Source organism: Montipora capricornis, chromosome 7, assembly GCF_036669925.1.
Source record: "Montipora capricornis isolate CH-2021 chromosome 7, ASM3666992v2, whole genome shotgun sequence".
Classification (NCBI taxonomy): Eukaryota; Metazoa; Cnidaria; class Anthozoa; order Scleractinia; family Acroporidae; genus Montipora; species Montipora capricornis.
The window spans coordinates 23,050,905-23,065,904 of NC_090889.1; the positions used below are offsets into that span (position 1 = coordinate 23,050,905).

At 38.8% G+C, this 15,000-nt stretch overlaps 1 protein-coding gene across 14 annotated transcripts in view; it reads right to left on the reverse strand.

The window, feature by feature from the left end:
* Positions 1-15,000, reverse strand: part of LOC138056457 (uncharacterized) — a 22,474-nt gene that overhangs the window by 1,793 nt on the left and 5,681 nt on the right. For 3 of the 14 annotated variants that reach the window (XM_068902261.1, XM_068902260.1, XM_068902258.1), the window contains exons 2-7: positions 14,168-14,749; positions 10,442-10,998; positions 7,384-7,526; positions 6,650-6,882; positions 3,300-3,554; positions 961-1,122 (exon numbers count right to left, since the gene is read on the reverse strand). In XM_068902261.1, coding sequence (XP_068758362.1) covers positions 10,768-10,998; positions 14,168-14,632 — 696 coding nt within the window. In that variant the 5' untranslated portion in view covers positions 14,633-14,749 and the 3' untranslated portion in view covers positions 961-1,122; positions 3,300-3,554; positions 6,650-6,882; positions 7,384-7,526; positions 10,442-10,767. Of the gene's footprint in view, positions 1,123-3,299; positions 3,555-3,862; positions 3,976-5,492; positions 5,595-5,896; positions 5,973-6,649; positions 6,883-7,383; positions 7,527-10,441; positions 10,999-14,167; positions 14,750-15,000 lie in introns of all 14 variants that reach the window. The other 11 variants (XM_068902252.1, XM_068902251.1, XM_068902259.1 and 8 more) reach the window with 9 other exon arrangements.

The following is a 15,000-nucleotide window of genomic DNA, read 5'->3' on the forward strand; positions in this document are numbered from 1 at the left end:
ACTGTAAACCCCAATACAAATCAACTGGGGTTGATGAATATTATTAAACAGTAGAATTAACTTTTGATACAAACTCCTGCTCAGCTAATTAGTATTCATTAACTTTTGATACAGATCTCTACTGATTAAAATAACAACACTTTGCATTCAATTTAATGTATTCATTTCACAAGCAGGATAAAATATTCGCGTTCGATCTGTATGGACGTTTACAATGGCTCGCCTATCGGCTCGCCATTGTAAAGGCCCATACAGATCTCCCACTCATATTTTATCTACTACTAAATCATCAGTATGCTATAGAATTTAGAGTATCCTTGGAGCACAAACAGTCAGAGTTGGAGTCGAAAGAAAGCTGAAAAAGCTCACAATCCTCAATTGTCAGAGTGCAATGGAAAAATTGAATGGCTGCAGAACTGACAGGTCCATCCATGGCTATGTAAAAAAATTTCACGAGAGCAAAAGCAGTTTATTGCTGATCAAAATAAAAAGTTTTAGAGTCTTCAGTATGTGAATCGATCAATATCGAGAATTTACACTATAGAGTTATCGATAAACAAGAAGTCGCTGGAAAAAAGGCTTAAGTTTCTAAAAGATGTTGTAGAATTTTCCTCTTTTTTCCCTGCATAACAAGTTGTTTGTGGAATAAAAGGAACCCCAAAACCATTTTTCGGTCAAGTCACACAAAAAATTCAATTTCATGGTTATAGACCGAGCACCTTATGCGCATATGCCTACCAAACAGAAACCAAACAAGGGATGCACATTAAGCATTGCCCTTGAGTCTATTACTGCTTTTGAAAACATTTTTACCAAACCAACGCTGCAAATGGAAATGCTAAGACCATCACGTTAAAGTAAAACATGACTGGAATGAGGAAAGGAATCCCAGATGTTGGACCTGCCTTAACTTGTTCAGTCTGTAGTCATGTAGAAGTCATTGTAGGGTACTCGTCTCACCCCAGTGGAGCATCACCGATCTCCTTTCTTTGTTTCTTCATCCAGTCATACAAGAGTTCAAAATACTCAGTGATAGCTGAAACATCCACCTCCTTTACTTCCTGTCATCTTCTCCAGAGCATAGGCCCAAGGTTTTCTCTTGACCGCATCTTCAACATGTTACTGGAGTAAAAAAAAAAAAAATAGAAAGAAAGGAACTTTATTCAAGTGTCTAGTCATTCTAACGCTGGAGCACTAATTGGGGACACAGTACACTGAAATCAACAAATTGATGCAAATAAAATCAAATGTTGGTTTTTGAGAAGAGTGTAAAACTGGAGTAACGGGAAAAAAACATCTCGGAGAAGAGTAGAGAACCAACAAACTCAACCCACATGTGACGCAGAGTCTGGGAACACATTGGTGAGAGGCGAGTGCTCTCACCACTGAACCTGAGCTCTGACAGGTTTCTGCCTATGATTCCAAGAGTATTATTGAACACATTCTTTTTACTTGATGCAAACACTCATTAAAAACAGTTTTTCCCACTGTCAGCTTAATTTTTTAGCAGTGGGACTTATAAGGAGAGTGCTTTCTGATAGTTACCTTTGTTTGACACCTAACACGATTGTAGCTTGTATCAATAAAGTGTTTATTAGCGACTTTATATATTCTTCCTACGAAACCCCATGCGACAACTCTAACAAACAGGGTCAAATAACCAAAATAAAGTTATAACCTTTATTTGGACGACCTTACTTTGAAAAGAGCATTCACCATCCTTAAACGTACTGTTTTTAGAAAGACAACTAATTGCATAAAGAAATTAACTGATTAGAGTGTAATGTGAAGTGCTAAGTTTCTACCCCATATGAGCGTTGGCCCTACTAATGGAAATGGGCCCACACAAGGACAGAGAAAAACTCTGACCAAGGTGGGAATTGAAGCCACGACCTTCAGGTTAGATCACGGCTGCTCTACCGACTGAGCTACAAGGTCAGATGGGAGCAGGCCGTGAGAACTGAAGATGTCACGGCAATGAACATGTACAAGTACAAGGAAGAATTACATTCTTGCAAATGTTGGCCGTGAAGCAACAACGTTTGCAAAAATGTAATCCTTCCTTGTACATGTTCATTCAGTTTCCACGGCCTGCTCCCGTCCGACCTTGTAGCTCAGTCGGTAGAGCAGTGGTGATCTAACCATTGTGTGGGTCCATTTCCATTAGTAGGGCTAATGCTCACATGGTTCATATGGGGTAGAAACTTAACACTTCACACTACACTCTAATCAGTTAATTTCTTTATGCAATTAGTTGTCTTTCTAAAAACGGTACGTTTAAGGATGGTGAATGCTCTTTTCAAAGTACGGTCGTCCAAATAAAGGTTATAGCTTTATTTTGGTTATTTGACCCTGTTTGTTCGAGCTGTCGCATGGGCTTTTGTATGGAAGAATACACAGAAGTCGCTAATATACTTTATTGATAGAAACTACAATCGTGTCTTTAGGTGTCAGATGATGATAACTATCAGAAAGCACTCTCCTTATAAGTCCCACTCTTATAGTAGAATGCTACAAAAGGTAAAGTTTCTGCATACGAGCCAGAAGGCAGTGCGGCCATCAGGCCGGAGCTTATCCCAGTTTCCATGGCATGAAGTGACTTGGAGTATTTCTACTTCCCCCTGGATGGGATGCCAGTCCATCGCAGGGCTACCCTCCAACAATAAATTTGCCGGTACCCACTTGGGTGGAGAAAGCTAGGCACCGTGAGAGTAATTAAAGTGTCTTGTCTAAGAACACAACACAATGTTCCCCCGAGTCAAGCACACATTATAACCATGAGGTGGGCTTGCCTCCCACAAAAATTCTTTTTTTGAATATTGTTAAAGTAAAATTACACAAGCAAATCATGTATATAAATACAAAGGAAATCAGGAAGAGTAAATTGTGTTAAGTACTCTATTTTTGTTAGAGTCAAAAAACAATAGAATGACTTAGTACGTACATCATCTTTTAATAAAGGACAAAAAATTATAAATAACCTCAAGAGTCTCCTTTTCACGATAATTTAAATATGAATAAATTAGTACTATTATTATTATAATTATTTCAATTCAACCAAGTTGACTAATTTTGAGCACTAACTCGAACAATGGAACGCCTTTGCTGCCTTTGCAAAACCTTAAAGAAGTGCGTATGCGCATTTCAGACAACATGGTAAGAAAGTGGACTCCAAAACATGGTCAGCTCCAAGCAAGAAAGAAAATGAATTCTTGAGAAGTTTGGAGCTATTCTTTTTACAAGACAAATACGTAAGTGAAAAGTGAAACTAGACGTGTAACCCATTTGAAAATTCTTACCGTTGAGTCAATGATCCTGCCATAAACATGTTGACAGCAAAAAGAGATTAACCAAGTACTTCATGTTCTGCTTGTCCAACACAAGTTAAAAAGCTGGCAAAGAGTTGTTCATTTTAATTGTGGTTTCCCCATGATGTAGCTTCACTGGTTTAACAGGCTTCAAAAAGCACATTCTCTCTGCCGACAGCACTTCCTCCAACCACAGTCAACTCGTCCCAGCTACACTATAATTATGCACATCAGAACACCTTTTCACTGCAAAAGATTATATATTTCAGTAGTTACTAACATATCTTTTCCTTATAATAATTTTTCTACATGTATTTAGTTTAGGGTTGGAAGAGACAGGGGCGACGTTAAAATTCCAAATTCAAGGTTAACTTAACCTTGAGGATTTAAAAAAAGCGGACTCCAAAATTAAACATTGTCATCTCCAACATGGTGTGCAAATGCTCCCAACATGTTGGCCCCAACAATGTTGCGAGCATTTGCACGGGCCTTTACAGGACAACACGTAAGTTAAAAGCCAAAACTTGACATATAACCCGTTTGAAAATTCTTACCATTGAGTCAATGATCCTGCCATAAACATGTTGACAGCAAAAAGAGATGAGCCAAGTAATTAACTCCTGCTTGTCCGCTTGTTTTTGACTTCAAATTGACTGGGAGCCACCATCTTGGATAGTTGTGACAATTAATGTTACTAAATGTTATAAGTATAAATACACAGGTGATTATACAAAATCGCGCACTCTCATTGGCTCGCTATCTCGGATTATCAGCCGATAATCACCTCGACGGACAAAATGGCTGCCAGTAGTCGTTTTGCCACTGTAAGTAAAGATGATTTTTGCGTTGAAATGTTTTTTTTCTCTTTTTTGAAATAATCACCTGTGTATTTATACTAAAATAATAAGCCTCAGGCTCAGTGATTATCGGTGAATATTCACCTTGACTTCGTCTCGGTGAATATTCACCGATAATCACTTCGCCTTTGGCGAATAATTGTTAAATATTAATTCTATTAGACTAATGTTATTAAGGTGATTCCCTAGTATTGCACTGCGCATCCTGATCTCCGCATAACACAGCATAGGCCACGTTCGTATTAAGGCATGGCAAAGAGGCTTTATGGTCAAATTTCACGGCTCAGTTCTGTTTTCTTTGTGTCACAAGTCTAAACGGATATTTCTAAACTAAACGATGTTTGAATTTAACCATAGACTTGTAGCCATGTGTGAATATTGATATATCGAACGTGGCCAAAAACATTTCAAAATGGCGACCTTTCCTGCCGGAAACCTCGCTAGAAAGAAGAAGAATGGCCGTTTTCAGAGCACAGCAGTAAAGAGCAAAACAAGAAACCTTTTAGACTCTCGCAAAACAAAAAGTCGAGTGATAGCTTTGATGATGCTAAAGAACATTTCAGTCCAACAGTGAAAGTGAAACCTTGCTATCGGGGAGAAGTGTTGTCGAGGGGTCAAGCTTGGTCTGCTTTCCTAAACGAGGTTGGTGACCTATCTTTTTTTTGGCATAATTTTATTCTGTTACTCATCACCTTAGTGCTGTAAAAATGTTAAAAAATTTACGTCAAAAAAGTTACAGGAAAGCCATCACTCATGGACACAAAATTGTCTCCTCGAGATCACGCACCCGAAGAATATTTGTAGTCAGTGCCTTTTCAAGACGTGTGCCTGTGCACACAAAACAAACGTTAAATTATTCCTTTTGAGCAATACAATTCATCTGTTTTGTTATTTAAAGAATTACGTCAAAGCTGTGCTTCCTGTTCTGCAAAATGTAGCCTGAACCGACAGAACAAACTTGTCCTTGATAGATAAAGTCGCAATGATTAAATGAGTAACTTGAGGAAGTTATATCTCGCGAGCAAGCTCGGTGACCTCTTTATTTAATTGCACATTTCGAGTCACCATAATGCAGGGAATAATCGAGAAAAGTTTAAGGAAAATCTTACAACATCTTCTATTACTAAGGAATCACCTTAAGTGTTATTAACGACACAACTGAATTATTTAAGACGGCTGCGCCCAGTCAAGTTGTAAGTGATTCTAATAATTCGTTTTCCTAAATTAAATCAAACATTCATTAAAACAGTTTTTCCCATGGCTTAAATTAATTTTGAGTCAATCCTGCCATGAACGCGTTTACTGCAACAAGAGATGAACCAAGTACTTCACTGCTGCCTTGATGCTGCCAGTTCTGCTCGTCCGCACAAGGCAAAAAGCTCGTAGAGAGTTGCTCATGTAAATTTTGAAGTCCTATGATCTTGCATCACTGGTTAAGCAATGACAATAGGTGACGTTAACGATATCTCCTCTACACTGAGTCGAAAATACTATATCCAGATGGGGAAAAAAGGCTTTTCCCTCTTCCTTATGATTTTTCTACATGTTCTTATTTCAGAGTCGGAAGAGACAAGGCGGTATCAAAATTCCAATAATAAGGTTAAGTTAACCTTAACGTACCCAGGAAGTGTTCTCTAAAACTTCCAAACATTGGTCAGCTCCAAACAATGAGGACATAAATACATCAGAAGTTTCAACTTGTTATTTTTATAAGGCAAATACGTGAGTTACCTTCTTGAGGTCAAAACCGAAACTCAAGGTTAATTAACTGTGAGTTCCCACGATGTAGCTTCACTGGTTTGGCAGGCTTCAAAAAGGAACAGGAGACAAGAAGTTTGGAACAAGACACCAGTGAAAGTAATCATGTGGAGAGAGAGAGAGAGAGAGAGAGAGAGAGAGAGAGAGAGAGAGAGAGACCCCCAACGGAACCCAACGGAACACAACTTTAGGGATGTCACTTCCTTAACATAGCGGAAAATGGATTATTACTGGCACGCATGACAAAGCACTTCAAGCAGTGAAAAATGAATTATACTACGCCACGGATGATATTTTCCTTACACTCTTTCACAAATTATCCACCCAAAAAATTCAATCCTCTTTCGAGATTGACGATAAAATAATCTTAAGTACACAGTCGAAATACCATCACTGGATAGGGAAAACAATTCCTTTATGCCAATTACATTTCCAGTAATTAGAAGTTACTCTAAGTAGTTACAAGTACTAACATGCTTTTCCTTAATAAAGTTTTCTACATGTATTTAGTTTAAGGTTGGAAGAGACAGGGGCAACATCAAAATCCCAATAACAAGGTTAAGTTAACATTGAGGTTTTCAAAAAGCAGACTCCAAAATTAAACATGGTCAGCTCCAAACGAAACAAAGTGAATTCTTCTGAAGTTTAAACTTTTCTCCTTTAATTAACAGACCACTAGTAAGTTAAAAGCTAAACTTGACGTATAACCCATTTGAAAATTCTTACCGTTGAGTCAATGATCCTGCCATGAACATGTTGACAGCAAAAAGAGATGAACCACGTAATTCACTTCTGCTTGGCCGCACAAGTTAAAAAGCTGACAAAGAGTTGCTCATGTTAACTGTGAGTTCCCATGATGTAGTTTCACTGGTTTAGCAGGGTTCAGCAGCACTTCCTCCAACCACAGTCAACTCGTCCCTGCACTCACTGTACGCACATCAGAACACCTGATACTGTTTCTAATAAAAATAATTGATATAATAATCATTAAAGTAAGTATAATATTTATGCTAATTAATGCACTTGAATGTTTGTCACGCCGTTTGCGTCTTAATTTGGATGCATAGTTCTGGTTTCGATAGAGACAGCAATCAATAAGCCTGCGAGCAGGCACTCCGAAGGACTGGGGCTGGGGTTGAATGATCATTCAATCTCCCACGCAGCCCCAGTCCCTCGGAGAGCCGTGCAAGCATAGTCACGCCTCCCCTCCCCCTCTATCTGCAACCTCGTTCCCAGGGCTTCTCCCTCATGTGGGGGCGGGGCAATAAAAAAACGCCCCTCCCCCACATGAGGGAGAAGCCCTGGGAACGAGGTTGCAGATAGAGGGGGAGGGGAATCGTGACTATATATGCTTGCACGGCATTATTGATTGCCGTCTTTATCGAAACCAGAACTATGCATCCAAATTAAGACGCAAACAGCGTGACAAACAAACAAGCGCATTGCTTGAAATTACTTACTTGGCGTTTGTATGCTTCGACACACATCCTCAGAAGTGACTGTTAACTAATTGTTGCTAAATTCTCTCTCCGACAGCACTTCCTCCAACCACAGTCAACTCGTCCCTGCACTGTACACACATCGATATCGGAACGCCTTTTAACTGCAATAAATGATATATTTCACAGTTAAGTTGTTATTTTAATTATTTATGTACATTTTGTATTTTTACTGGGTTGCCGTAGGGCAATCCCAGTCGGAAATTGGGTGGCATTTGTTCGGTATTCTTTTTTTTTCCCGTGTCGGTAAAAGTCTTGCCTGTCACTTCCCTGCTAAGTGGTATCTTTGTGCATAGAGCCTTCTGCTCGTATTTTCTTAGGATCGAGAAGGTAGTTGAAATGCGTAAATTTCTCTGGTGGACACAGTAGAATGATAAACTTAACCGGCAATGGCGTCGAAAGTCATGCAACGCGAATGGCGTTTTAATGGATCTTTGAACAAAATATACCCTTATGAAGTTCAATAATGGCAAGTCAATTGGATACTGAACAAGACAGGCGGTGGAATCTTACAAGCGACGAGTAATGGACTTCGACAACAATCTGTCGCCCGTCCAGCCGAAATCAAAGTGAGGTGCATTTCTAATTTTACCAAGCTAAGTGTGCTGTTATGTAGAACACTGAAACCAAATGGAAAATTCTCTGGTAACTTATGGGTTCAACAAAGACAGAACAAATCGAACACCTTAAGTGGATCTGTGATCAACTCTGCACAGTCTTCAGTAAAAACATAATTGGAAATGTGACAGTCAAGAATTATTTGAAAGAAAGCTTTCGTCTATTTTGTGCTTTATTATTCAAGGAAAAGGTTCTTCATGGAAACGGTTTGACCCTGAACTTTTAATTTGGTGTAATATTGCACATATTTGACACAACTGAGTTTTTTTCTCTTCACGCACGCAATGAAATAGGAAGGGGTTTTTGCCTCTAATAGCAAATATGTTGTTTGTTTCAAAAAATTGTTCGCTGAAAAAGGTGGCTTTTATGAATTCATCATGTTTTATAATATGCCAGGTTGACTGGATAGTTTTTATGGCAATAGTAAAGCATTTTCGTGTCAAAATGAGGTTAGTGTCTTTCTGTTGTGCTAACTTAATTAAATATAAATATACATTCTGCCTCGTGAGTTTGTTATTCTCGTTAACCAGCAATGGCCTCGAAAGTTATTGCAACGCGAATGGCGTTTTAGTGCATCTTTTATGTTGCTTGTTTCAATAAAATGTTTTGCTGGAAAAGGATTCTGTGATATTTTCTGCCTTTGTGAATTATAATATCATAATGTGTATTGAATTTTCGAGCTCAAGGTTGAAATGTGATACGGGAGGACATTTTTAGTATTGCTCTGTCAGCAGAAAAGGTTCACGAAAATAAGCAGGTCTGTTGGAAGCGTGCTTGAGTTTCAACAAAATGAGCCGCAAAATCAGCAAAAAATTGTGACGCCGATGAATAATAAAGTAGCTGCTATTTCCAAAATGACGGAATTACCTGGTGATAAATAACCTTGTCTTGGAGAGTAAATTTTCGACTAAGCAGAAACAATGGTCAACCTAAAGGGTTTGGGCGATTGTGATCTTTGTTTTGACTTCGTTCATTTATTGTCAAACTTTATAACACTTGACAGAAAAAGAAACTTACGAAAACCGGGTATCTTGCCATCATTTGACGCGGACGCTTCACTGTTTGGCGAGTAAACATGCCGCGGTAACTTAATCATGGCGCCCCCTGAATTCCGGCCATGTCACTTTCGATTTTGCGATTTATTTCTCCAGCCAAAATTGAACGTAGCAAAAATCAATTATCAACATGTCAGCCCAAAAGCCAATGTTTCTCACTTCCCATTTATTTTCTTCAATCTTTCTGGGTTCAATACTTTGCTAGTAACCACATGTCTTCTCAGGCTATTTACCCAAGACTTCTACCATGGCACTACAATGATAGACAATACCAAAACAATATCGTGTACTGTTAGAGCTACATATTACGCAAGGATAACTTGAATCTCCTGGAAGACAACACACAGCTCAGTTGACATTCTATATGGAATAAATCGTTGTGTTACTTCACTACCACGCGTAAGCAATGCCTGTCTCTTTTTTCCAAAGAGGACAGGAATTTCTTCTTTTTGACAAATAATAGGCCGGTAGCCAGCTTTTTACCTCAGAAAAGGATCTTTTTAGTCGTACGAACATGTGAGGACATGCGAACCAAAGGGCCTCTGCTGGTATGACTTCTGGGTGACCCCTTAATTAAATGGTCTTAATGACCCCCCAACTTGACAAAAAGTTGCCTGGGACGGTGCACGAACCACAGGCAACCCAGTGTACTATCACGGAGGGTCTAGTTTAATCTATAAAAAATTGTCTGCGCCCAAAACTAACCTAATACTATGTTTCTAATAACAATAATAATAATTAAAATAATTATACTTATTATAATAATTTGAATTATAATTATACTAATTATGTTAATTATAATAATTATAATTAATTTTTTAAGGGGGGCAGCCTCGTTTCCAGGGCTTCTCCCTCAGAAGGGGGCAGGGCGGTAAAAAAAAGCCCCGCCCCTAAATGAGGGAGAAGCCCTGGGAACGAGGTTGCAGATAGAGGGGGAGGGGAATCGTGACTATGCTTCCACGGCATTATTGATTGCCGTCTTTATCGAAACGAGAACTATGCATCAAACGGCGTGACAAAAACATGCAAGCGCATTGTTTGAAATTACTTACTTGGCGTTCGTATCCTTTGACATACATCCTCAGAAGTGACTGTTAACTAATTGTTAATTCATTAATCAATTATTGTTAATAAGTAGTTACTTAATAGGTTACAAATTAAAAAGTTTAAATTCGTAGTAAACGGTCACTTCTGAGGATGTATGTCGAAGCATTGGAAACGTCATGTAAATAATTTCAATCAGTGCGCTTGTTTATACTTTAATGTTTGTCACCGCTGCTTTTTTTTATTATTCTTTGTCTTGCGCGAAATTAATAGAATTACTCCTCTCAAAATGGATAGGTTACCTTAATTGTTGTTGTCGGATATGGATAGTTCTCGCTGTTCATTTCACTCCGGGGGGTGTTTCACCTTTAACTGTAACTACTCGGCTTAGTTTGCAGCAAAGAAAGCTTTCATATCTCGGGAGATCTTCGACAAGGAAATAGTCTCCTTTTCTACGATTAACGTGTGGATTTTACGCACTTCTCTTTTATCTCCTCAACAATATTTACGTTCTGTAGGAAATGTCCTCTGCAGTTGGTTCCCCTTCCCCATCTGCGTCCACGACCTCTTGTACTTGTTATTTGCATCTTTGGCCGCTCTGCGCCTTTTACTCGATGTTGCATTGAGACTAACTTCTCTGACAGCTACGAGCTGGGGTATCGTTATTTCGCTGTTCGTGTTTTCCTCGTACTTCATCTTTTTGTCTTGTTGGTCTTAATTCTTCCTCATTGTCGTCTTGTGATGTTTCCTTTCTTCGTATTAGGCGTGATCCCATGACCAGTCGTTTGTCCAAATGCGCTTGCAGAGATCGTCTCTTTTTAGTGGGTTTACTTGCAGGAGTTTTGCCCGACCACGAACCCTGCAAGTAGTTAATGATGGTTTCGTGAGAGCTAATTCGCATAAGCAGTGTTTAATTTCTTGTTTTTCTTTATTTTCTTTGGCGTAGTCTTCAATATAAGAACGTATACAGAGGAGGACCTCAAGAATGATCCTGAAATCTGACAGTGATTATAAAACTTGCTAATTTGAGATCTCTTCAACAACGACGCTTTATGGCTGATGTTACTTTTTATACAAGGTTTAAATGGTTATCTGAACTTGGAAATTACTAATTATTAGTGATAATCACATTCTTAAAAGGTTATCACTGTTTGAACTAAGGAAAAAATTTGCAAAGGCGTCCAATTTTAAATTTTCATATTTCAATACAAATGGTGGAACTTTGGCGGAATAGTTTACCTTTCAATGTTCGTTCCAGCAGCAACCTTATTTCATTTAAACGAAAAATCAGGAAATTCCAAGGTTAATGGCGAACTCATGTAACTACTCGGAAGTTTGCCTTTATTTAGCTGTTTGATTTTATTTACCTCAAGTTTCATTAGTAGATTTATAGCATTTTGTTTATTTGTGGTGGTTCGCCCAGTATGGACTCTACATGATCGCTCTTTTATGTTTCCTCCAATGGCTCGATCTTCTACATTTGTTTGCCTTGTTCTAGTTTTTCCTGTCAATACTTTTTACAATATTTATTTATTTATTTCAATATTTATTTTAAAGTATTATATTTGTTTTAGTCTCTGTTTTGTAAAATAATAAAAAATAAAGAGTCTACAACACACAATACTAAATGATTTTGGCTTTAAAACGTTTAAGACTTGAGCGAAAGCCTCAACAACGGGAAGAAGAAGGACTTGGACAGTGTGTCATCTGGGTGAGCTTGGCTTTCATGCTTTCGCCCAGTTGAGCGACTGAAGTCGAATCATCGTTGCACTTAGTTTAACGTGTGGGTTTTTACAAGTGAATTGGACTTTAAATCCTTCCTCCTATTATAGCAAGTGTCCCTTAGAACTACACCCTTATGAAACTGTATTATCGTTTAAAGGTGTTTATCTTTTCCTGGTGAGGTACCCTTTTCAATTAGCACCCACACTATGATCACACCGCCCAGTGTTGAAAAGTTAGAATGCAAGAATATAATGACCTGAACAATTGTACCAAAAGAAGTTTTCCTCTAAACAAATTTCCTGTAATATTACCAAGTTATCAAACGTTATTTTGTCCTCCACTCTTACCAAGAAATTACTTTAAATCACAGGTACTTTTGTTTATCATCATATATATATTTTTTTCCCACAAAAAAGCGTTTGCACTGGAAATAAATGAATTTCATAATCGCTATTTTTTTGCTTCAAATTACCCGGGCGCCACCATCTTGAATAATTGTGACAATTAATGTTACTAATAAGTGTTATTAACGACACAACTGAATTATTTAAGACGGCTGCGCCCAGTATATTTCAAAGTTGTAAGCGATTCTACTAGTAATAATTCATACGAGCTAACTGTCCAGGATTATCCGGGAGTCTCCCGGATACGGAACGAATCTCCCGGTTTCGCGTACGGGTCATTAAATCTCCCCGATAAAAACGACTCTGAACCTTTTACAGACATTTCTCCATTCTAGACTCAAATTGCATCCCCAAGTTTTAAAAAAAATCGATTTTTTCAAACTCGTTTCATTGTTTCTTAATGCACTCCTTCATCTCTAAGTTCCAAACAAGTTTTAATAGAACTAAACAAAATGACTTCCTTTAGCTATCATAGCCATATAACTGATTGTTTGATTGGATCTCCGATTAACCAATAAAAATTCTTGACGTAAGTACCCCGTTTTCCCGCAAATTGACAATGGTGGCAGAATATTCTTGTATTCTGAAGGAGCTACTGGGGGATGGGTGGGTGCGTTTAAAGGGGGGGAGAGGAGGGGAGGGGGCGTGGGTAGGTTGAGGGAGGGGAGGGGAGACCGGCTGGAAAAAAATCTCCAGATTTAAATTTCCATAGGTTGGCATCTTTTATAATTAGTTTTTTTCAGATGCAAACATTCGTTAAAAAAGTTTTCCCGAAGCTTAAATTTATTTCTCGTAGCAATGGAGAATCTCCAGGCCTGAAAGGAAAAGCAGTGGAACCTATAAGAAAAGTGCTTTCTGATAGTTAACTTCTGACCCTTAAGGACGCGATTGTACTACGTATCAAATTAAGGTATTTAATAGCGACTTCTGTCGATTATTACGTAAGAAAACCCATGCGACAGCTCCAACAAACAGGGCCAAATAACCGAAACGGAGCTATAACCTTTAATTGGATGGCCTTACTTTGAAAAAAGCCTTCACCACCCTTAGTTTAAACCGTTTTTTGACCGACAACTAATTGCTTCAAGAATTGCCCTTGGCAAAAAACCGCAGGACATGCCCCACGAAGAACGAGGTGCACTTCTGCACTGGAATACTCTTAAACATCGAAGGAGTATCTGCCCATAGTAGAATGCAACATGACCTTATTTTGATTTAATGGCTTGAATTTTAACGATGCTTTCAAAAATTGTAAAAGTAACATTTCGCATGCAAATCATCTATATACAAAGGAAACCACAAGGATAACAAAGGAATGACTTACCAAATCATCTTTTAATAAAGGACATAACATAAATAATTTCAAAAAGAATGTAAAGAAGCATGTGACATGTGAACATTTATCAGCGTACATTTAATTAAGTGGCCTTAAAATCATACTAGTTTTTAATATTGTACATCATATTTAATTTAGTTGACCCAGCGAATTTTGAACACCAACTCGAACAATAGAGGTTTTGCACGGCAGCCATGTTGCATGGCAGGAACAATGAAAATGTTTTGCATTACAAAGAAAATTTGATCCCGTAGGAAAAAGAATCTATTGTTCCTGCCATGTAAAACTTTGCAAAATTTAGGGAAGGTACGTTTTCTTATTGGGGGAGGGGGTGGGCCTGGGCTTCCGAGGGGGGGGGTTCTTAGTTTTTTTTTTACAAATTGGGGAGGGTCAAACCTGTTTTATTCTCAACCGGGGGAGGGTCGCAGTTTTTTTTGGTAAGGAAAAAATTACTCCAGGTCACTTCTATTCCTCGTGGGGCATGTCCTGCTACCAGTCGAGATTAATCTAAATTATTTACAGATGTCGAAGAATTTATTTATCAAAAAACTATCTTCTCCTACCTCTCTCTCGACCCGTGCCCGCTTTCGCCCATAATTTGATGTTTCCGCGCGGGGTTCTGGTATAAAATCAGTCACCGGTGAGGATTCGTCACTCGAGCTACTCGGGCCAGCACCGACAATTCGATCTACTACATCACTTTGCAAGTTAGTTTCGACCTCGGAAAGTGACGAGGTCACTTGTTGCCTCACATTTCGTACCAGTGGCTGCCGAGGTTGTTGACGCTCCATTGAATCGTACAGCAAGCTGCCAATGTGCGCTTTGATCATTGCGATCTCTTCAGTTTTCTTCCCTTTGAAGGTGATTTTGTGATGGGAAAAGTACAAGGATAGCTCGTCCACCCTCAAGGACGACAGCTTATCGGAGTTGTACAGCCGATGTGCCATCATCAGAGTCAGAGGAGGAGCCGGCATTCTTTTAAAAATGGCGAGTCGGCAAACAGCCACAATAGCCACAAGTTGCTCCATCTGACCTCATGAAATCCTCGCATTCACCACAAGCACATTTCCCTCTTTCTATTCCTCGTACATCCTTGTCCATTTTCAAACTGGGTTTTTACAAGTGAATTTGACTTGAAATCCTTCCTACGACAGTTAAGTGTCCCTTAAACCTACACCCTTTGAAACTCTATGTTCGTTTAAAGGCGTTCATCTTTCCCTTGGTAAAAAAATCGAGAGGCACCCATTTCAATTAGCGCCTACACTATAATCAATTAGCACGGCATCGATCAGTTACATTAGCTTAGCTTATTTCGAGCGAACTCGAACTCCATTAACTACTGTAGCTTCATCCATGCCTTCCGCTTTTCCCATGATGCGATCAGTTAGAAAGCGAG